Source organism: Sitophilus oryzae, unplaced genomic scaffold (assembly GCF_002938485.1).
Source record: "Sitophilus oryzae breed Bouriz unplaced genomic scaffold, Soryzae_2.0 scaffold_811_pilon_pilon, whole genome shotgun sequence".
NCBI lineage: Eukaryota > Metazoa > Arthropoda > Insecta > Coleoptera > Curculionidae > Sitophilus > Sitophilus oryzae.
Genome location: NW_022147430.1, coordinates 1,339,937 through 1,364,884, shown reverse-complemented (window position 1 = coordinate 1,364,884; position 24,948 = coordinate 1,339,937). Strand labels below are relative to the sequence as shown.

Genomic DNA, 24,948 nt, shown 5'->3' with positions numbered 1-24,948 from the left:
CTTAAAATAAAATATAGACTACACTATTTACATCTCAACGCGGGCAAACAACCTTTTTTGTACACATGTTTACTTCTGGGTACAGTCGACCGAGCCTTCCTCATCCAGCCTATGTTGTCACGTCTTTAATATTATCAATATTTTTTTTCTTGTTATTCACATATATTGAGATATTAATACTACAGTTTAATAAAGTAGGTTTTAATATTCCAGAGATGTATTAAATAGTCCTTATACTACTAAATTATAAGTCGGATACTGTTTAAAAAGGATAAGTTCTTTACAATATGACAACACCGATTAGAGGCGAGGGAGCCTATTCATTCATTTATTACCTTGTAGTACGTGTCGCACGTGTGCGGTAAAGCTTTGTTGCCGCTATCTCCCCGGCTGTATTAACGCATTTTCTTAGCTTGTAGTGCTTAAGTGTTTATTTTATTGACTTTTTCTGTTCAAGAACTATAAAATATGGTTCGCCAGTGCCAAATTTGCAAGAAATTTGACTTAAATAATCCATTTAAGTCTTGAAACGACTTTTGACCGGTAGGCAACTCTCAATTTACCCATTGGGAGTCAGTGGCGTTGTTGTAGAAAGGCGCTTATTTAGATAATATTTTAGTAAAATGTAAAATCTGAATTTTTTCTCTTACATTACATTATTTACTTACTTACATTGTAACAAAATCATAATTATAACCCTGTTAATAATTAATAATGTTTTTATTAAAAATATATTCCGGTTTATTCTAAAATTATCTTCAGAATCTAAAATAACATACAAGAATTTTAAAATGATATTACATTATGAAACAATATTTTTTAATATACCGGGTCGTCTCAAAAGTGGCTCACCCCTATAACTTTTTTTTATTTTTTCAGATAAAAAAACAGATTTGTATGTTAGTAGGTATATGACATAAATTAGGATTTATTGACGTATTCAATTGTTTTTGGTCTCTTCCTGTTTCACCGAAATGATTACATCTTTTGATTTTTAAAGGCACCCTCGGTATATTGCTACTTTATTCGATAAAAAATGACACTGTGAATAGAATGACATATCATATGTCAACTTTTGACATTGTCGCTTAAAAACATATCCTATTTTAAATTTCAATCCAGTTTTTTTCAATCCACTAAGTTCTAATAGGTTTCGTGTCTTGTCTAGGCCGGTTAAAAGATGTACAAATCGTATTTTTAATCATACATATGTCAATTTTTTCAAATGGAATAAGGGTGACTCATTAGCATATTTGGAAAAAGCATTTTTTTATGAATATATTGATACCACACACTTGGTATTTCGAGTCAAATTGTCGTTATGAACCGCGTGTTACAATTACAATTAAACCATATGCGAAAATGTCAAAAGTTGACATATGATATTTCATTCTATTCAGAGTGTCATTTTCTATCGAATAAAGTAGAAATATACCGAGGGTGCCGTTTAAAAATTAAAAGTTATAGTCATTTCCGGTGACACAGGAAGTGACCAAAAACAATTGAATGCGTCAATCAATCCTAATTTATTTCATATACTAACATACTAAATCTTGTTTTTTTATTTGAAAATATAAAAAAATTATGGGGATGAGCCACTTTTGAGCCGCACCCGGTATAATAAAGACAGTACCGAGTTAAATAAATGTAGTTTTTATTTTATCCACTTCCTATCACCTTCCTTGCTTTAATGGAACAGATTTATGTTTTCTCTAATTTACATAATAAGACATCACTTAACTAGAAAAAAAATTACAACAATCATTTTTTTTTCTCTCCCTGTCGCCGATTCTATTATATCTGTGGAATAGATCCGGTTTTGATTAATATTAGGGGTTGTAAATGTTTGACTAAAATTAATAATTTATTATTAATTTCAAAAATTACGTAATTTCGATTATAAAATTTCTTCTATAACGTGTATTTTATTATGTTTATCCTTTTCGGACTCTAAGACGTTTTTTCTAAACTTTTATGTAAAAAACCTGTCCTAAATCTTAATAAAATATAAAAAAGTTTAAATACGATATATTTTTAATTTAATTATAGCTTCATTAAAATAAAAAAATTACCCGGCTATGATACGGAGAGTTCAGGTGTACTTGAGAAACGAAAGACAGTGTTGTGTTTCTCGGCAGAGTCGTCAGGGAACGACCGTTACGACAGAGACAACCTATCTATCGCTCGTGTCACTGTCGTTATAACCTAAAACAATAACACAACAATAACAAGACAGTGTCCGACCGCATGTTCCAGCTATTTATGAATGAGATGCTCAGTCTATATTTTATTTTAAGTCTATGGTGAATCCTCAAACTCGATATATTCACCATATTATATGTTTGTAAAACTGTTCTATAGTAAGTTTAATGTTTATAGGGTTACAAAATATGAAAGATATATTAATAAACATCGGGTTTGAATCGTTAATGACAAGATTTAAGTATTTTTTAAAATATTTCCAATATTTCCGAGACACGTTTGGAAATTTCCAATATTTCCATTTACAACACTAATATAGAATATAGACATCCAAAAAAATCACTTTTGAATATATTCTTTTCACTGGATATTTTTTGTAATAAATTTATTTAGAGCTGAATAGTAATATAGGAGTTCTTTTTGCAGGGCATATTGAACCTAATAATGTGATATTTGTGGGTATAGACACCGAAACAGGAGAGCTAACGGAAATATCTCAATGGAGACTGGAAATAAAAAATAATGATACTACACAGTTGTTAAAAATTTTGAGTAATGTTGAACAGGAACTCAATTATTATGTTACAAAATTAAAGCACACTAATTTATCTCATTATCTGGGATTCAAGCATGAAATAGTGGAAAACCAAGTTTATGTTTATATCCTGAAAGAATTTATATCTGGTAAGTAATTTATTAAAAAATATTGTCAATAGAATATATTTGATTAGAATTATACAGGGTGTCTCAGATTTTAGTCGGGAAAATTTAATAGACGATAGAACTTGCAAAAATAAAACAAAAAGTTCATATCAACTTGTAAGATTTAAAGCTTCCTTTTAGAGATACAGGGTGTTAAAGTTACTTAAAAGAGAAAAATAATTTAAGATATTTGAAAAAGTATTTAATCGATTTTGATATAACTTGACCCGTTTATAATACTTACTATGGGACTTAATTTGATGTAATTAGATTTAAGTTAAATGGCCAGGGGCGGCGGTGGGGCATCACTGTTAAATTATTTTAAAGGAAAAAATAGGCACGCCACTGCTTTTTTAGAGGTTTAATATTATTTTCGGATTTAGTAATTAAAAATATTATTTTTTTGCCTCCTGACTTTTTTGTCTATCGTGCTGAGTTCTTGCGAAAAAAAATAAATTCTAATTGGTAATTAATATTATAATTGGTATTCTAATGGCACCCTGTATCTCGAAAAGGAAGCTTTAAATCTTACAAGTTGATATAAACTTTTTGTTTTATTTTTGCAAGTTCTATCGTCTATTAAATTTTCCCGATTAAAATCTGAGACACCCTGTATATTCCATTATAATTATAATAATTCTAAACAAAAATTTACTAAAATGTTTATTATTTTTATAATTAAGTTTTTTTTGAATGTGACAGTTTGAAAATAGTAGAGTATCGAGAAACTGAAATGACACATATTTTTATAGTATTTTATCTCATAATATTAATGATAAAATATTTAATATACAGGGTGGGGCGCAGTAACTTCCTTTTTTCCGAGAGCAAATTAAAAACAAGTACTGCTTATAAAAAATATTTATTTTCTAAAAATGAATATATGCAATTGAAAGTTTTAATTCATATTGTTTTAAACAAAACGTTTTGAAGATGGTGCCCTCCATTATCTATGCATTGTTGTACTCGATTTTGAAAGCTTCCCATTACACGTTCCAACATAGCTAGTGGAATTTGAGCTATTTCTTGCCGAATACAATTTTTTAGCTGCAGAAGGGTTGTGGGGCGATGTTTAAAAACCTCCGCTTTTAGATATCCCCACAAAAAAAAATCGCAGGGGGCTATATCAGGCGAGCGCGCTGGCCAGGTGATGTCACCCCGAAGAGAGATGAGTCGCCCGGGGAACATTGCCCTTAAAACTTCCATACAAGCACGGGATGTGTGGGCGGTTGCACCATCCTGTTGAAACCACACATTTTCTCGTTCCATTTCTTCAAGACGTGGTGCAAAAAAAGTTTGCAACATGTTCACATACCGCTGTGAATTGACGGTAACTGCTCCTCCATTATCATCCTCGAAGAAAAAAGGACCAATAATCCATTTCTAGACATCGCGCACCAGACTGTCACTCTATCACTGTGCAGGGGCCTCTCATGAAGTTCCCGAGGGTTATTGTCACTCCAATAGCGCATATTTTGCTTATTGACGCAGCCGGATAGGTGAAAATGTGCTTCATCACTAAAGAAAACCAGTGCGTCATGGGGTAAATCTTCCAATAAAGTTTCGCATGCCGTTACGCGGTTATGAAAATCACGGGGTAACAGTTCTTGCACAACAACCATTTTGTATGGTTGAAAGTGAAGCTCTTTGTGAAGTATTCGACGCATTGATCGGTTAGATATTCCTAGGGCTGCCGCATGCTTGCGAGCAGAGCGCCTTGGAGATCTCAGAATGGACTGTCGAACTGCCTCAATATTTTCTGGCGTTGTAACGGTCTTTTGTCGTCCCGGGCCTTTTTTGATCACATTTCCGGTTGTTCTGAAGTTCTCTACCCACAAAAGAATTGACTTACGGTCGGGAACTGCACCCCTGGGCTGAATCCCAAAGCGGACACGGAACGCTCGTTGCACCGCCACAAATGAATTGCTCGAAAAATACGCTTCCACTGCAAATGCACGCTGTTCTCTTGTCCACCTCATTTTTACGACTGCAGCGTATACAAAAGAAAAGTTGCCGAGTGCCTGCGTTCAGCGCCTGTTTCCCCACTCTTCTACGATCTCACCTGCTGTTACAGTGTGATCGCAAAAAAAGGAAGTTTCTATGCCCCACCCTGTATAATGTAATTATAAATAACATAAAATAAACCATCACAGCATAGTAGACTTGTGATATTTAAGTTGGAAAAATGGTATGATTCTACATTTGTAATGATTTTAAATTACACATTTTTGAAAAAAAAATCTTTTAAGCAGTATTAAATTCTTTTGAAAATAGTTTATTTTTAAAAGAAACAAAAATTTTGTAACTAGTGCCTGTGCTAGTGCCTACATGTTTCTGTACAGGGTGTCTCAAAAAACATGTGCCATCATTCTCCTCTAAAATTCCTCACGTAAAAATAAGATTTATTTTTCATATCAACATAGGTCTGATTCTGCTTTGTTTCGTAGATACAAGGTGTTATAAGTCTTAATATTTTTTCCATTTATTATAATTTTCCTCCAAGTACTTTTAATGTTTCAAATTAAATTTTGAGGGTAAAAGTTACTATAAATACGACATATTTTAAAGCTAAAAAAGTGTCTATATATTCACCAGGGACGTGCATACGGACGTGTTTGTGAAAAATATTCCAGTGATAATCCATATGCAGATCTCTGATAGATTTATCGACCCTTTTTTTGCATTAAAATATGTAGCACTTATAGTAACTGTAAACCTCAAAATTTCATTCGAACCACTAAAAGTACTTGGAAGAAAATTATAATAAATCGAAAGATTATTAAGATTCTAACACCCTGTAGCTACGAAACAAAGCAGAATCGGACCTATGTTGATATGAAAAATAAATATTATTTTTACGTGAGGAATATCCCTACTAGAGATGGCACATGTTTTTTGAGACACCCTGTATAAGCAATATTCCTATTAAGGCAAAGTAGGGTATGATCGAATAAAAACGGCGTCAGCGATGGCTATGAAATGAAGATCGCTGGCATTTTATATGTAAAATTATATGGGAAATGTCAGCGATTATCATTTCCGAGCCAACTGGACGCCGTTTTTTTTTTCGATCATATGGTACATAATAAATGTCTGCTAAGACTTTGTAATAGACTGGGCAGACATCTCAAATGGGTGAGCAGAAAAGATCAATAGGAGAGGTATACCGACCCTAACTGCTGATCATCAGGATCTAGAGAATCTAGAGCAAAAAAACGTGTAATTGGTTGAAGAATATATTAGGGTCTATAAGGATAATAAGTAGGAATATATTATAGGGTCTATAAGGATAATTATAATCAACACGGTATTATTGAGGGGCAACCATTTTGGGAGGTGAGGAGAGGGAATAAAGTAAACCTTTTTTTAAAGAGGTTTAGGGCGCTCGCATGTCAACTGAAAATTAAAAAAAAACATAAAACCGTTAAATTCCATATAAAAATATAACAAAAAATAAGAGTTACCTAAAAAAAATCAACAGATAGCTCCTATGGTAATATTTTAGCCTATGGTATTTTTTATGTTTCTGAGTGTCCAGTTTTACATATCGTCAGTGAAACGTGATAACTTGCTAACTCCATTTTTGATTTTAACTAAATAGTACGTTTAATACATTCGTAAAATTTTTAACAAAATATTAAGTTTTATTGTTCCCCAGCAACGATTATTGTTATCTCTGTATCATATTAATGCATGAATATACTTGCTACCTGTGTACATATTTTTTTGTACCGTTTTCTTTTTCTCCTCTAAAATTAGGATTAATGGAGTTAGCAGTTTATCACATATCACCGACGATATATGGTCTGGTAACATATATTATTATATTCACGATAGTATAATTTAATATTTACTGTCTAGGTTCAAATTGCTGTTCATTGTTTACCAGTCCAAATATTAAAGTTGAGATTAACTTTTTAAAACATCTTGCCAAAGGAGTATTAACAGCTATAGATTATCTGCATCGAAATAACGTCGTTCATAAGAATATTGGGGATTTTTGTGTTTTTGTTAGTGAGAAAGGTAAGTTTTATGTTGCAAAACTCTTCTACAACCTAACCTAACACAAACACTTTACCAAAAATTAATTTATTATACCGGGTGTTTTTCAAAAGTGGCTCACCCATAAAACGTTTTTATTTTTTTGAGAAAAAGAAACAGATTTTGTATGTGTCTATATTACGGTTAAAGTCCGATGTCCGGTTAATGTCGACATTAACATGTTAATGTTTGGGTTAGGTTATGTTTTTGGTTGTTTTGTTGTGTGTTATTATCGAAATTAACCGGACATCGGACCTTAACCGTAACATATACATGACATAAATCAGGATTGATTGACGCATTCAATTACCCTCGGCCACTTCCCGTTTTACCGGAAATGACTGCAACTTTTGATTTTTAAACCGTACCCTCGATATTTTTTTACTGTATTCAATAGAAAATGATATTTTGAATAGAATGACATATCATATGTCTATTTTTTCTTAACTGGGCGTGCGCAAAAAGCATTTTTCTCCCCATAAAAAAAATATATGTAAAATTTTGATTGGAAAAAATAGTATTTTAAATTTCAATCTAGAGTGCCATGGCACTGTAGGAGTCTTGGAAGAATATATTTGATCGTCTAATGTTTTTCGTGACTATTCATGGCCGGTTAACAGATCGCGCACACTATACCTACACGGACCAGCACAGCACAAACCTGCATCCTGCATAACGTCGCACACTTTACCGCCACAGACCAGCAACATAAGCGAGAGTTTCGAAAAAACTACAGTTGTCAAGTAGTAGTTGAGCGTGCAACATAGAAGTATTGAAAATGAGTAGTTCAGAGGAAGACATTATTATTTTAGCCATGTTGTGGTGAAGAAGAGGAGGAAGAGGAGGAAGCTAAGAAAAAAAGATTTTGGGTTCACCCTATAAATCAGAAGAGAAAGCAATATGGCGAATTTTATCATTTGTTTCCTGAATTAAAAAGATTCGAAGAAAAGTTTTTCCAATATTTTCGAATGTCACAAAACAAATTTTATTAGTTATTTTTTGCTATCTCCTCCCATATTGCATCTTTTCTTTCTTGGTCTCTATAAAATGCGTGGCTCGTATCCCACAGCTCTGGATACTTAAATTAAGCTTTTCTTCATTCATATTTAAAACGATTTGAAGGTTCGAACAAAAATAAACAAAATCTAACCTACAACATGCGACTTGAGCCAGCTAGCGTACTCGAAAGACTGACGAATCCTTCAATATTTGCATGTTTGTAGAGGTGTTCTGGTTCGCCGGTGCGCACATTAGGTCGGACCAGCACGACCAGGCATAAATATTGCCGGTCATATTTGTCCTCTACCGACACGACCTGTTTTGACGGTCGTGGCTTGTGGCGGTACGTGCTGGTGCTGGTCTAGTATGCGCTACTCTATTAAATAACACGGTCACCTTCACCGGTAGATTTTACTGGTCTGGTCCGTGCCGGTCCGTGCAGCTATAGTGTGCGCGTAAAAGATTGTATTTTATAAGCTTTTATTACTTGCTTTGTATGTAACTATCTATGTATGTATGTATGTTTTAGTCTAAGAGCTAGCAACGTTTTCGAGAAAGTATTTTAAGACGTCTGGCTCTTTGATATATCTTTTACTATGCTCTCTGGAACATCATGCGGCCCGTCTGGTTGCCGATACCCGTTGCGTTCACTACTGCGCATCGAAAGAAGATCCTATATATATTTTTTTAATTTAGTCAGGGATCAGTGCAAGAACTTTTTTTATTTTATTTTCGTTTATATTCTGATAGTAAAGTATTAAATATTAATAATTAATAATATTTAAGAATTATTATTAATTATTATCAATATATTATTTATTATTAATATTTAATACTTTACTATCAGAATATAAACGAAAATAAAATAAAAATTTTTTTGCACTGACCCAGATTCGAACTCTGACTCCTCGCTTGATAGGCAGAAACTCTACGCGCTGAGCTATGAAGACATATTCGATTTATATTCAATACTAGAATTTAAAGGACTAATAGAATATAGTATCTTCTTTCAATGCACAGTAGGGAACGCAACGTTTACCGGCAGCCAGACGGGTCGCATGCTGTTCTAGAGAGCATATTAAAAGATATATCAAAGAGCCAGACGTCTTAAAATAACTTGTTTTTTCTACGTTGCTAGCTCTCGTACTATTTGTTCGGGACAAATCTTGTAAGCTAAATTAGGACCGCTTCCTTTTATTGTAGGAAATTGAAATTTGGCGTGTAGGTTCAGTCCCGATGACAGTATATTTTTTTGCAAGCCATGACCCGAATTTTTGACAGCTGTCAAAATGGCGGCATTTTTGAAGTTTTTGATTTTTTAAAATTCTATTTATGAATGGATCGGGCTGAAATTATATATATAGGTATATTGTGGGTATATACATATGAAAAAAATATATAGGCGCCATCTTGAAAAAGTTACAGTTTAATGGCATGTCAAAATTTCAAAGTCAACCGATTTTGATAAAAATCGATATATAGGATGGCCATGGGCTAAAATGAAAGAAAAAAAATTGAGCTGTCAAATTTGACAGCTGTCAAAAAAATTTCAAAGTTGTCCGATTTTGATAAAAATCGATATATTGGATGCCCCCTACCTCATTAGTCGGTTTTCATTTTATTTGTCTCACATTTGAACTGTCAAATTTAATAGTTGTCGTTTTTTTCAAGTTCTTCTTTTTTAATGAAAATCGATATACATACATATTATTAGGATGCCCATAGGAAGTTATTTAAGAAAAAAAATTGAGTTTAAGTGTGTGGCACTGAGAAACCAGCATAACTAAAAAGTAGAAAATAAATTTTAGAAAAAACCTTTTTTAAAAACAAGCTTTTTTTTAAATACACTAAAAAGAAAAAAATAAACATCTTTAAAACTTTTATTATGAACTTATAACGTCATTACACAATTTAATATTATATAAAAGCTTGTCGCGAGATTTCTCTACATCGATAAACAAGTAAATTAACTAAAACCTGTGTCTACACTGTCTCCTTTTCAAAGTTTGTGTTATGACCAGGAATTACAACTTGTACCAGATTTTTATGAGTTCAACTGTTTACTCAAATCTCGCGACAAACTTTTATAAAATATAAAATTGTGTAATGACGTTATAAGTTCATAATAAAAGTTTTAAAGAAAATGTTTCTTTTTTCTTTTTAGTGTATTTAAAAAAAAGCTTGTTTTTAAAAAAGTTTTTTTCTAAAATTTATTTAATCATAACTCATTTTTTCAAATGGAACGAGAGTGGCCCATTGTAGCATTTTTGGAAATAGCGTTTTTTCCGAATAGTTTGCTACCGTATACTTGCTATTTTGAGTCTAATATTCGTTACGAACAGAGCTCGTAGACACTCTGGATTGAAATTTAAATTACTATTTTCCCTAAACGAAAATGTCAGAAGTTGACATATGAAATGAAGGAAAAAAATTCACAAATTTTGCAATATGCGCAACCATCATAGGCGTATTGAAAATACCAGACACAAGTCGGTGGTTGTCGGCAATCACCTGTTTTTTTTTACATTTCATATTAATTTGTGACGTCATTTGGAAGAGCTCAATAGAAATATAAAAGAACTAAACCTTGTTTGAACAGCAATTTGACATTCGTGACGTCAGCACTCCGGCAGTCTATGGTGCGTCCAGACCTGACGAGCCGAGCGTGAGACGAGAGCAAGACAAAGAGCGAGACAAGAGCGAGACGAGAGCGAGACATTTTCTATCAATTTTTTACGCAAACCTGCCACGAGACAAGCCGAGTGGGATCATAGTGAAAGGAAGCCAAACACATATTAAATTGCAATTGAATATAACAAACGATGGCCAAATAATAACGCATACAGTAATAAATTTTTGTATCTTTAATATGGTATTCGGTCTTTAACATAGTATTCATCGTCGGTTTTCCCCTTTTGGCTGTTTTCCCCTTTATCCCTTACACGACTTTTTTTACATAATACGGTTTTTAATGTTTTTAGAACAAAATGTTAAATAGAAAAGTTATTGGTAAGGTTAAGAAGCACATTTTAACATTACTATAGAGTATACAGAGTACTTCAAAAAAGTGTTGCGGATATAACATATTTTCTAATGGGAATACCCTATTTTTTATTTTATTATTGGGTTATATATACGTACAATTCGGTAACTTTTCTTGCATTTTTTGATATTATATATCTAAAATTAATAGATGTAATAATTCTATTTGTTTAAAGAAATGTTGGATTTCGGTAGGGTAAAAATTATCAGTGACGCAAAATTTGTAAATTCTATCAGAAAAAATGTTATGGCTTTTTATGAAAGTGTATATATAGAATTAATTGCATTAATTTGCAATAGCACCTCGAACCCACAGTTCCTGCGTGGGCAATTCTACGTTTAACTCCTGCCCGAAATATACCAAAAAGTGGGTCAGTTTCGGTTAAGTTTAGATTAGGTCTATATTTTTATTAATTCAAAACCAACTAAAACCTAATTCTACTCCTAAACTCACCCCTTCTTTTGCATATTTCCGGCTATTACCTGGGTATTCCTAGGTTTAACTAATATTCGAACTTACGGTATAAATTTATGGACGGCCCATAAATTTAAATTCGCCGTACAACAAGATTTCACCAATTTTCTCAATAAAAATTAAAAGTTATAAATCATACTATTTTTATAGAAATGATGGAATAAGGGTGAACGGGGTGCCGGTAGACCAAGGAGATACTTAAGGAATGTAAGTGTTAATTTATACAAGGAATGTAAGTGTTAATTTATACTCGAATTGAGTTGCCTCACAGTATAGGCATATTTTGAACCTTTACCGTGCATAGTTACTGTAGATAAAAATAAATTAAAATATAGTTGGCTCCAACGATAATTTAGTTTACAGCTTCTTTTCATCATACCTAATAAAAAAACCGTGACAACCACTACTTATAGTATGTACCTACATATGTATTTTTAAAAATCATTATGAGATTTAAGCATAAAAAGGTGCTCATAATGGGAGTAGAGGTATTGACGGTTTTTGGTTATGAGTAAAATAAGCAGCAAAATATATTATCGATTGCAGCAACTATGTATACCTAGTTTACATTCAGTATGTCCAATTAACATTTTCTACCATTATATTTTGATAGTTGAGTTTTTGAAATGATTTATTAGCTTCTTAAACAAAACAGAACCATAATAATTAAAATTTTTATCATCCACTTTCAAGAATTATGAAGTAATCTCACGTCAATTTTTTTTAAAATTATTGCATGCCTTAAGTATTTGCAAAGTTAACAAAAATATTTCTTTGCATACCTTGCAATTAATATATTTGGTCTAATTTATCAGTTCTGCATCATATCCGAAATTCAGATTGTGTGTGACACAACACAACACAACACGACACAACAAGAAAAATGGCAAGTAAAAAAATGTAAAGTTTTAATTACTAATTACACAGTCCTTCCCTTCAGTTCTTCTGCCTAAAATCTATATTGCCTCCCTAAGATTTTAAATATAAATGATTGAAACTCATAACAAATTTACCACAATTTAACTTTAAGATAATTATTTAATTATTAAATCCATAATTATACCGTATGATCGAAAAAAAAACGGCGTCCAGTTGGCTTGGAAATGACGATCGATGACATTTCTTATATAATTTCACATATAAAATGACAGCGATCTTCATTTCATAGCCATCGCTGACGCCGTTTTTATTCGATCATACGGTATTAAAATGTAACACTTACGAAGTTAATAAATATTAACTATTTCTATTTAATCATTTAATAATTATTCTGATAAAAACACGCTTGATTTTTTATTTTAGAAATCATAGAGGCTATGATCATTAATATGACTATATTAACAATACTTAAATTCAAATTTATTTGAAGAAATGCTACTTGAAGTATTAACTCGGAATAATTATTAAAAACTGCTCATCGATGTCGGCGTCTTGTCACTGTTGTCTGGCTGATTGGCCGATTAGGTACCTACCAAAGACATCTAATTTAGATGTCTTTGGTACCTACCTATAATTTGATTTCAGATAATGCAGATTTTAATGTGCCATTTGTGGATTTTTTATTGGATTTTTTTTTACATATTTGGTATACTCTATGAAGTGCTCATGTCCATTTTTCAATTATTAAAGTGCCTATTTAGATACATTTAAAGTTAATTAATTAGTGTATAGTAATTGAATTATGGGTTTGTTTATTTTTTATGAAATGTATTTTTTTTCTATTAGAATAAACCTAGCTTTACTTACAAAATCACTAGCTAGCCATTTTTAAATACAGGGTGTTAATTAAGTAGTATCTGGCCAAATTCAGGAGGTGATTCTTTGAGTGTTTTTAAGGTAAAAAGTTAATTTAAACATGTGTCCGGAAATGCATAATTTTAAAGATACAGGGTGTCAAGATGTTTCCTAATAGACATTTTATTATTAATATCTCAAAGATCCGTTGGCCGATTTTATTGAAATTTCGCCGTGTTGTGAACTTAGTTAGCACTAATTAAATGATAATAATTATTATTTACAACAATATTCAAACGGTAAAAACTTATCAACTTATCCCAATAAATATTTGACAACGCCTTGGATTCATTTGTTTTAAGGCCTGTTGGCGGTGGAAACCATGCAAGCTTTTTCTTTGTCCTAAGTTGTTAATTAAAAAAATAATAATCATATAAAAAAATATGGTAATTAGTCTAAATTTATTATTTATGTGATTCTGCTCTTTCTCGTATAATTTGCCCCTTACGGAAATAGATTAAAATTAGCGATGGGAACTATCGAATGAAATTAGACTATCGAATGGTTAATGAATGATGATTTCAACTATCGAATGGTTTTATTCGAATAAAATCATTCATTCATTTGTATACTAAAGCATATGTGACAACCTCGCCGTGCGACTAAATGGTTATCGTTGAGCCACGACTATCGAATGCTTTTGATAAATGAAATTTAGTATTCGTTTGATTTTTGTATGCGTCAGTGCATTATTGGTTCTTCCAAATTTTTATAACTTCGCCGTATAAATACTGTGCTATTTTTGCGTTTATTAAAATAGTTAAAATACTAAAATAGTAGTTATTTTTTAATTTTATTTATTGAGGATTGTGTGCATGTGCAGGTGGTCAAAATTTTTCTGAAAATTTGTGTGGTTTTCGGTAGTCCGATCTTTCAATTATTTAATTTTATATGGTATATGGTCTATTTTTTAATGGGAAACTTTGAGAAGTAGCAATTTTTAAGAGAGATGAGATGAACTTACAATTAAGTTTAAAAATACATATTTGTATTTTAGATGTTTTAATAATATGAATTAGTTGGAACTTAATAATCATATTTAAGTAATGTGGTTAAGTAAATGGTTATCGAACTCAAACTATGGGGTGAGAAAATTAAAATGAAAGTTTTACATGTGCCAATTTAAAAAAAAAGTTAACGATGTTTGTATTTTGTTTATGCTGATTCTCTTACATGTAGTTTTTTGCGAAGAAATATTTCATTTATTTTTTAAAGTAAATGCCAGTAAAAGTAAATATAATTTTTAAATAGTAATATAAAGCACCTAATATAAATAATTTTGATTTCTAATTTTTTATTTATATTTTCCTTCCATTACACTGCATGCTTAGAAAATTAATAAATGTTTATATTTCATGATTTTAAAATTTGTTGTTAATATAACAAAGTAGTTCTGTAATTATTATTTAATAAACCAACGTTGCCACACACAAAAAATTTAGAGACTATATTATTTTTAAATAGGATCTAATATAAATAATTTTGACATCTAATTTGTTGTTTATATTTTGCTACTACTTAAAAAAAAATATTTATATTAAATGATTTTAAATTTTGTTGTTAATATTTATAACAAATTATTACTGTTATTATTATTTATTAAACCAGTCTTTGCTTAAAAACATTAAAAATCATTTTCCTACATCCAAAATAACAAGTATTATTGCAGTGTAACAACAGAATATTAATAAAAAAATGAAGAATATATAGACATACTATCCCTAACTAACTAAAGCCAAACAATAATATTCTTTGCTAATATGAACTAATACCAAAATATGGCAACAGCGCCTTTCATAATGTATTTTCTGTGTAAATACTAGCACCTCAATAAAAAAAATAATGTGTCCTTATCTATATCTGACTCCGCAAAAAATCAAAGATGCCGGCTTCTTTCATAGCATTGCCACCGACCGCTGTCGGGCTTCTTGGAAAGAAACCTACGTCGCCGGGCGACAACTAAAATTCAGTTAATATTTTATTATAATCGATCCTGACGAATAAATGAATTTCATAAATGAATGAATTCTATAAATGAATGGTTTTTGCTGCCGAATTACTAGAATACAATATTTCAAGGCAGATGACGGATCTATTCGATAATTTTTATTCGAATAGTTTTCAACGAATGTTTTCTTGCTAACTATCGAATTATTCGAATGAATTGCAACTATCGAATGTTTCGATAGTATTCATTCGATACTTCCCACTACTAATTAAAATAGTCAAACTGTACTTAACAACCCATGCCTTGAAATATTTTCTTTTAAAATAATATCGCTTTCTTTATCCGCCGGTCCAGATTTGAACGGCCTTGCCCTGTTCGCTCATCAATGCAGGCTCTATCGACATAAGTACGTGTTGACAGGCAGGTTATTGAACCCATATTGCGTCTAGCATGTCGTTTTTTCAAAGATGGGTCCCATATAAACGCGGCCAGAAGTATTTTCAATACTAAAAATTGCGAGGGTACCATTTAAAAATCAAAAGCTGTTGTCTTTTCTATTGAAACAGGAAGTGACTGAAATTCATTAAATACGTCAATCAGTCCTGATTAATGTCATATACTTAAACATCAACGTTCTTTTTTTGTTTGAAAATATAAAAAGGTTATAGGGGGTCAGCCATATCTGCAAAACACTCGGTATTGTATCTTAAACACACTATTTTTACCAGCTTTTGCGATTTTACTTAGTCGCTTTTTTGTTTACAATATTTTTTATCAATACAATTACATATTGGTAAACAACAACTTTGCATTTGGGTGTTTTAGGTGTCATTAAAGTGTCAGATTATAGTATTCATAGAAGGATGTTAGACTTGCTTTCGCCAGTTCATGTCTATTATTCCAAGAAAGGAGATATATTTGATTTCGGCAAATTTATTCTTGCCTTACTTGGACAAAATATAGCCAATGACAATGTCGAAATTCCAAATCTGATACAAAGTGATTTATATGACTTCTTAACGAGGTAAGACAATTATTTTTCTATTTGTTACACTCTCTAATAATTAAATTGATTTTAGGTGCTTGAATAAAGATGAGAAAAGTCGTTATACTGCCAATCAGTTACTAAATCATCCATTCTTTCACAAAACCATTGTTCATTTTTCACCACAACAAGCACTTCAAGACTTGCCGCTCGAAAGAAACGTTTCTCCAGAGATCACACATAATCTTTCTGCATCATCCACTGGAAACAGCCAGTCGCGTATTGACAACGAATTCGAAATTTTGGAGCACTTAGGGAAGGGTGCTTTCGGCGACGTTTTGAAGGTGAAAACAAGTATTATCCTTTTTATATTGCATTTCACTTAACCCCTAACGGCTACACTAAATAATTTTCCTTTAATCGGTACAGAGTGGTCCGGTATACACTTCTTTTTAAGTGACATAATTTAATAGAAATCAAAATGTTTTTCTATCTATACACTATTCATATGAGTTTTAATGATCTAGTTAAAAATATATTGACACCACATAAATAAATTATAAATCAGAAAGCAAACTTTAATTTAAAAATTATATGGTAAAGCTTAAAAAATAATCTTTTTATATATTTTTATTCTCGCATCAGTCTAAACATATTTCTCTTGAGCTATACAGGGTGTCCCAGAAGTGCAAATATTTTAACTGGTAGTATAGTTCAACCCAAGAAACACGCCTATGAGGTTTTTTTTGCGAAAAAAAAAATGTTGAAAATTTAAAATTTATATGGTAAAGAAAAATAATCTTTTTATATATTTTTATTCTCGCATCAGTCTAAACATATTTCTCTTGAGCTATACAGGGTGTCCCAGAAATAAGTGCAAATATTTTAACTGGTAGTATAGTTCAACCCAAGAAACACGCCTATGAGGTTTTTTTTGCGAAAAAAAAAATGTTGAAAATTTAAAATTTTTCTTGACATTTTCCGGGAAATTTGAAAAAACTTTTTAGTGCCACTTGTTTATTCACCTGAGATTTCCCTACGGTGTATCTAAACCTTGCAGTGTTGCAACCTCCTATGTTATCAACATTCTACATAGTTCGGCGGAACATAGTTCTACATTTATAAATTGATAGACAAATTTCTACTCAAAAAATTAGGAATGTTAAATTTAATCTTTTATCAGTGCTCATTATTAATAATTATAGAAAAAAAAAACACATTAATTATTTTTAGTACTTACCTTTTCAATGAAAACTTAACAAAAACCACCGAAAATTAACTAAAACATTACTTTATGACGTTTACGAAAATCTTTGTTATGCTGCAAAATAACTTTATTTTGGAATAAATGTAATAAAATGGTTCATATTATTCACAATCAGGTCACAAAAAGAAATTCCTAAAATGTTTATCATAATTTAGAATTCAATTCAAGAAATTTAGAAAACAGCCCAACGAATAATCGATTCATTTTTGTTTTGTTTGTTTTCTTTCATGTTTCTCTGTTTTATTTGAACCACTGTTTTACAAAACACCTTGAAACGCGCACATTACTTTGAATACCTTTCTGAATGAATAAATGTTGAGAATTATTGTCTCTTATCTCCACTTTACGAATTACTTTCAATCTAAGAAAATACATGTTTCACTCAACAATTATTGACACCGTATTTTGTTTTTTTCGCTATTTTTTCGATGTATTTCGACAATTCCATCGACAGCCTAACCATCAGCCAAGAACTGCCGCGTGTGAACTGGTAACTGCTCCTTTGAGTCGCCGGTCGCCGCGCCGTCGTGACGGGCTTGCGTCAGGCGACGATGTTAAGCAACGTTGCCGTAGTTACAACCATTTCAAATTCAAGACATTCGAAGCAATCAAATTCGTATTAAATTTTAAAAATAAAACAGAGAAACATGAAAGGAAATAAACAAAATAAAAATGAATTGATTATTCGTCGGGCTGTTTTCGATGTATTGAATTCTGAATTACGATAAACATTTTAGAAATTTCTTTTTTGTGACCTTATCAATAACCAATTCATTTGTGTTTTGTTTGTTTCCTTTCATGTTTTTCTGTATCTTTAAAATTTAATAAGAATTTGATTGCTTCGAGTGTCCTGAATTTGAAATTGCTGAAACTACGGCAACCTCGCATGACGCAAGCTCGACACGGCGGCGCGACAAAGGAGCAGTTACCAGTGATGCGCCGCTCTCTTGGCCGACGGCCGACGCGACGTTTGGGCTGTCGATGGAATTGTTGAAATACATAGAAAAAATAGCGAAAAAACAAAATACGTATTTAAAATTGTTGAATGAAACATATATTTTCTTAGATTGAAAGTAGTTCGGAAAGTGGCGGTAAGAGACAATAATTCTCAACATTTATTTATTCAGAAAGGTATTCAAAGTAATGTGTGCTTTTCAAGGTGTTTTGTAAATCAGTGGTTCAAATTGTGATGAGGCCTATATGAAAATAATGTGTTAAAAACGGGGACTGTTATTTTAGTAGTTATTATAATAGCATGTACAAGTAAAGCAGCACAGTGAAGTGTATTTTAGTTAAGTGTATATCGAAAAAGAGAACTGTCACAGTTACATCGATCTGTCATAAGTATCTTTTTTAATGTTGGGTAAGTTTTTTAATTTAACTTTTTTAACACATTTTTAACACATTATTAAACATTTAACTTTTAATTTATTTTATGTAATATCACAATCTAAAAATGTAATGCATCTCTGCAAACTCCTCAGGTGTTGTGATTTTATGACTTGCTTTTTAACATATACTTTCTTGTCCCTATGGCAACACAGTGCGTCGAAGTAACTGAAATCGGGCTTGATCCGGGTAATTGGATGTAGTTGGCGATATCTGCCGGCGGTTCTTAAAATGTTGCGATTATTTTTTTAAATTTTCAAAGTTAAATAACTCGGTTATTTTCAATTTATTTTAAAAATGGTAAAGAGAAAATATGTTTATTTTGACCAGATCTACCACCCCTTAAAATATCTGCACTCATTTCTGGGACACCCTGTATAGAGAAATGTTTTTTTTACTAACTGTACAGGGTGGGTCAAATTCGACGCTTTTAAATGGAAACACCCTTTTCTATAGGAGATAGACGAAAACTAATATTGGTGTCTGTAGCTCAATTTTCATCAAAAACATGATGGTGAAAACCGCACATCAATATCTGTTACCGTTTCGGAGTTACACTAAATGTGCATTTTTAACAAATCGCTATAACTTTTTTGCTATGGAAAATTTTGTATTTCTATGAAAACATTTCCAAAGCACCTTTTTACGTAGAATTTAATGGTTTAAGTATAATTTTTTTTAAATTAATAATTTAAGAGTTATCAACAGAATTTGACCCACCCTGTACAGATATAACATAGTTTAAGGAAAAGAGTAGTTGCACTCTCGCAAATATTTTCTGCCAGTTTTTGCAAGCTGTCGAATATCGGCAGGTTGCAAAGCGTTTCAGTTGAATTCCGTCCGTCGAGCTGCGAGGTTCGAGCGTTGCGTTCCAGCACAGAGACGGATTGATAAAAAATGAGTGCATTACTGTGTTCTGCTATCAATTGTAGTAATAATTTAAAAAATTGTTCTTTGAGTTTTTTTAGATTTCCATCGGATATAAATCGGCAAGCTGATAGTAATTATCAATTAACATTTAATTATATTTGATTATTTTAGAAGCTGAGATATTATGTAATTAATTAAATGTTATTATTTTTTTTAGCATGTGGGCAGATTTTAAAAATAGTTTTTTAGATATACAGGTTGTCTCAAATATGCGCATGAAAATATTTTTTGGTCAGGGGATTTGCCATAAAATTTTCATTCCAATAATAGTTTACGAGATAATTTATATAGATTTCTTTTTGAAACAATTTTAGAGTAAATATTTTGTACATCTAAAGTCTCCGCAAATTATTCATATTTTTTAATTGAAAGAATTTTATAATAGCATAATCTCTTATAAATTTAGTGGACTGTATTTTTTTATGTTTTTTTATTTATTTTTTATTATAAGTGGTCGTAATATAACAATATTCAAAATATTATAGACAAAATATCGAGTTTATATTTGAGGGAAGAAAAGTGCTACACCTAGCTTTAAACCACCTTAAATATACAGGGTGGCCCATTAGTGCGAGGAAGTCCAATATCATCGTCGTTGTCGAAGATGTGAAAAAAGTTTTATTCATATGTTTCAAGGTTTATAAAGGGGCGTATCCTAAAATATTTTGTTATATACAGGGTGTCACAAAAAAGTTATGGTAAAGTTAGTTTTATTTTTTTTTAATTATTTTACATCATTCTATATACATTATTCTATTTCGCACTTATTTTACCGTTGAAAGAGAGAATATCACCGGATAGCATAGCTGCTGTGTTGGAGCCTCATTTATTACGCACTCTTTTCTGGGACACCGTGTATAGGGTATTTTTTATGGCGTCACCAAAATCGGAATACTTAAAATGGTATATCTCAGTTTTTTTAAATGCCATATCGTCGGTGACCTGGCAATAGCTCCTATGTCATTTAACCTAAATTTTACAGGAGACAAAAAAAATCCAATACATCTATGAATTGCTTGATTTTCAATTATTTTTCAGTCATAGATATGTAATTAAGTGTGCTGAATTTGATTTTTTATGTAATTTTTAACAATATTTTGCTCTTATTGTTTAAAATTAGATAGGAGATACTGTTTGAAATGTAATGACTTATAGGAGAATTTCGTCCAGACTTTTTAACATTTAGGAGAAGTTGCAGTTGGTATATCCGATATCCAACGTGTTAACAAACATAGCCCGACATACTTGTAGTTTCTCCTTTCCATTATTTAGATAGTATGAGCAAGTGCCTAATCTTCTTGACTGCTCTTTAGTCCTTTTAAAAGTTGGGGTTTTTAATTCATGTGACGCTACAAAGGTCTTGCGCTGATCCCAGTTAAGACTCCAGAATTTTTCGAATATTTCCTGTCGGCAATTATCTATAAAATCCTTTATCTATAAAATCCTCACTTTAGATTTTAGGCATTTGCTTGAGTTACAAGTCTCCTTCAACGATCTTGCTTTTCTTGGTTGATTTTGCTTGATCTTTTCTCCTTTCTTTTTCTTAAATCCTAAATAAGCCTTGCCTTGCATTCTCAGCCTTTTATTTTTGTTTCTTATCCATTCGTCTTTATCTGATTTTATCTGTCGTTTTCTTTCGCTGTTTATATTATTATTGTTCATGCTTTCTTCTGATTCAGTCCCTTTCTCGGCCTCTTCAGAGCTGACGTCTGTATCATCTTCATAGTTATCTTCGGTAGTACTGGTATTTGAAAGCTCTGGACTAACACTGGCACTTAAATATTGATGAGTTTCACGGACGAATTCATCTTCATCAATGTTACCTGAGGGCTTCTGACTATTACTTGCGGCAGCTAAATGATTATGGGTTGCAAATACTTCTTCTTCATCACTGGTACTGGTACACTCATAAGGAACAAGACATGGTTTAATTTTTGCACTTTTTACTTCCAATGAAATTGTTTGGTTATTTGTATCACAATTGTTGCTGTTTGTACTATTTGGTATAATGTTTATGGAGCAGTATTCTATATTACAGCTTTCAGTCTGATTACCTTTCAAATCATTTTGTAAATCAAACTTATCATTTTCAGTCAAGGAAAGAGAAGCATCTTCTGGTAAAAATATTACAGGAAGATTTTCTATATCCAATATATTATTATCTAGGGGTAAAAGGGGTGACCTAACATTATAGTTCTCGGTATCTATCTTCTCTTTTTCTGCACTGCTTGCATTTTCGTAGTTTTCGGCATCAATCTTCTGTTTTTCTGTACTTCTTGCATTTTCAATTTCCTCTTCATGGTTCATAAGATTTTGTGTTCGTGTCAAAGATAAGATGTGTAATGTTCTTTTAGCCATTATGCATTCTGGATACTTCAAAGCAACACAAATCCGTTATCTAAAAAGTGAAATCACATGACAAAATACTAACCAAATAGACTTTAAGGATTACTTCTCTCGTCTTAATTCCCACCAATTTTGTTTAAAACAAACGCGCAATTTTGAATTACAAATGGTTTCTAGATGGAAAAACTGTATGACAGCACCTGTCAGCAGTTTTTTCGAGTATACCCGCGGCAAAACTTGACAGCTGCTGTCACCAAAACTTACAATTCCTTTGACAACAAGTAATGGGACAATCAGGATCAGGTCTAATATGCATCACTAAGGTTTCCTGTAACATTCACGTTATCAAACAGGTTACGTGTGATCGAGTACCAGTGGTCATTCGATCACAACAGGTGACCAGTTCGATAACGTGAACATTACAGGAAACATTAGTAATACATATTATTAGACTTGAATGGTATAATGGGTATAGGTAGTATGTTTTGTAAGCACAGGTAAGTACAGGTTCAAAAATACTTGTCTTTGACTCGGATTTTTGTTGCCACCAGCACTCATGCATCTTGTTTAAATATTACTTAGCAACGTATTTTGTTTTTGTTTTTTTTTTTGCAAAATTAGATGCCCTTATGACTTACAAAAAAACTTGTAGAAATAACTTTGTATAAGCAAAAGTCTTAAAACAAGTCATATATTTTAATGATGTTTTAAGACATCCGGTATAGTAAGCATACTTACAAATTTATAAAAATAGGTAATTAGTTCATGAAATAGCCAAAGACTACTATAAAACTTACTAAAACTTAGATAAAACTAGTCGCAATTTCTCCTATCTTAAATTTTAAATTAGTACGATTCCGATGCAAATTCTCCTATCTGAAAAAAAATATTAAAATAAGTTTTTATTATTATAATATTGCTTATTTCAATAACAAATGTAACGAGTTGTATTCTATAACAATATTTCTAAAAAGTTACTATTGTATTACTTTAAAAAACTTACCAAGTTCTACATTTTTTCACAAAAAAACACAAGCGGTTCACACACATGCGTTACTCTTATGGCGACACAATGTAATCTGACAAGATAGGACGTGTTGCATCTACTTTTTTGCGGCGTTTCAGGTGAGAGAATTTTCAACAAGAGTTTTAAGCTGTTTAGAATTTTTTTATAGTTAGGATATTTTACAGGATGACGCGCGATCAGTTACTTATCAAGATTCCACATTTATCTCATTTTGGCCAAAAATGGCAGATAGGAGATATTGCCAGGTCACTGACGATATTCTGTATATTATTTTTCTGTCAGATGCAGAATTAAAAAGTGAACATTTTTTTATTTAAAGGGTTTCTAAATTTTTAACGGTTTCGCAGATATTCGCAGAATTATATTACATATGGCTCTTTAAACAGTAAATGTTTATCAAAGCCACCTAATATGATCTTTGTCTGATATTTTATCGTTGGAAATCCCATATGTAATGAAATACAGAAAATATTTGCAAAACGGCTAAAAATTTAAGAACACTTTAAATACAAAAAATGTTTAATTTTTAATTCTACATCTGAAAGAAAAATAATATACAACGTGTTGCATTAAAAAAAATGAGATACAATATTTTAAATATTACGATTTTGGTGACGCCTTAAAAAATATCCAGTATACGATAAAGTAAATTTTTCTACACGAATTTATTCTGGTATCCTTCGTGTTTAAGAAAACATAGATAAGTATTAATAAGGTTATATTCACTCTAGTTTTTTACCACCTTTCGTATATAATGTTTTTAACCAAAGTTTTAGTAAATAAGAAATAGAATGGCCACACCGCAGTGTGCTTTAAATAAAGACGGTGTACTATATGCAGAATTTTATGCCGAATCCAGTTATGTACAGAAAATTAAACTTATTTTAATTAAACATTTTTTAAATAAAAAAAAGTTGTAGAAAATATCTGAAATAGATAATAATATAAAAATATGTCATTATATATTTTTTCCGCATTTCTTCCAATCAGAAGATTTTCAGATACAGAAGAATTGTTACCTACGCGAAATGTGAAAATATTCTGTTTTCAAGCAAGTTTTTACTCGATGATCAATTTTTTTATTTTATTTTATTTTGAACTCATATTTTCCTAAATACATATCTGTGAAACTATGGCGAGTGCCACGACTATGCTTTGCCTAGTTAATAGACCACGACTATACAGCTACGTCAGTGGTCACGGGAGGCGAGAACAAGGTCATATAAAGTGGCAGAAAAAGAACAAAGGATTTGACAAGGAGTAAAACTACTAGTTTCCTTATACTATGGATATAATGTGCTCTTCTTTTGATGTTATAAGTTTCGTGCATTTCAGTTGATTTCAACAAATTCCGACCGCAGCGCATTCTACGGCAGACATCAGAAATTATCATTATGTACTTCACCCCGCCGTATGTTGATCGCATTAAAATAATATTCAAATCGTGGTTTTATCATAATATTTAAGTATTTGAGTTTTTTGCTGGTGCAGTAATTGAGACTATAAAACACTCAGGTATGAGGTTTGTGTGATGTATCGCTGTTTCGGGTAGTAAAAAATAAGTAAAAAAAAGAATTCGAACTAGGCGTCGCGCGTCGTGTTGTGTTGTGACAATTTCAAATGTTAATAAAATTGCCGAAAAAATGCAAACGTGTAAAGGAGGGCGTAATTAGGGCGTTGTTGGGTGCAATAACATTCAATAACTCAACTTTCCCGGATATTCAACTCTTCCGAAACAACATTTTATAGGTTTTTTATAGTTTCTCATACCGATTGATGAAAAGCAAAAATAAATTCAAGA

At 31.5% G+C, this 24,948-nt stretch overlaps 1 protein-coding gene across 3 annotated transcripts in view; it reads left to right on the top strand.

Moving 5' to 3' along the window:
• The window catches only part of LOC115889155 (eIF-2-alpha kinase GCN2), a 103,209-nt gene that overhangs the window by 10,748 nt on the left and 67,513 nt on the right, over window positions 1-24,948 (top strand). For all 3 annotated transcript variants that reach the window (XM_030909098.1, XM_030909097.1, XM_030909096.1), the window contains exons 6-9: window positions 2,629-2,886; window positions 6,766-6,927; window positions 16,029-16,227; window positions 16,283-16,532. In XM_030909098.1, the coding sequence (XP_030764958.1) occupies window positions 2,629-2,886; window positions 6,766-6,927; window positions 16,029-16,227; window positions 16,283-16,532 (869 nt within the window). The remainder of the gene's footprint in view (window positions 1-2,628; window positions 2,887-6,765; window positions 6,928-16,028; window positions 16,228-16,282; window positions 16,533-24,948) is intronic.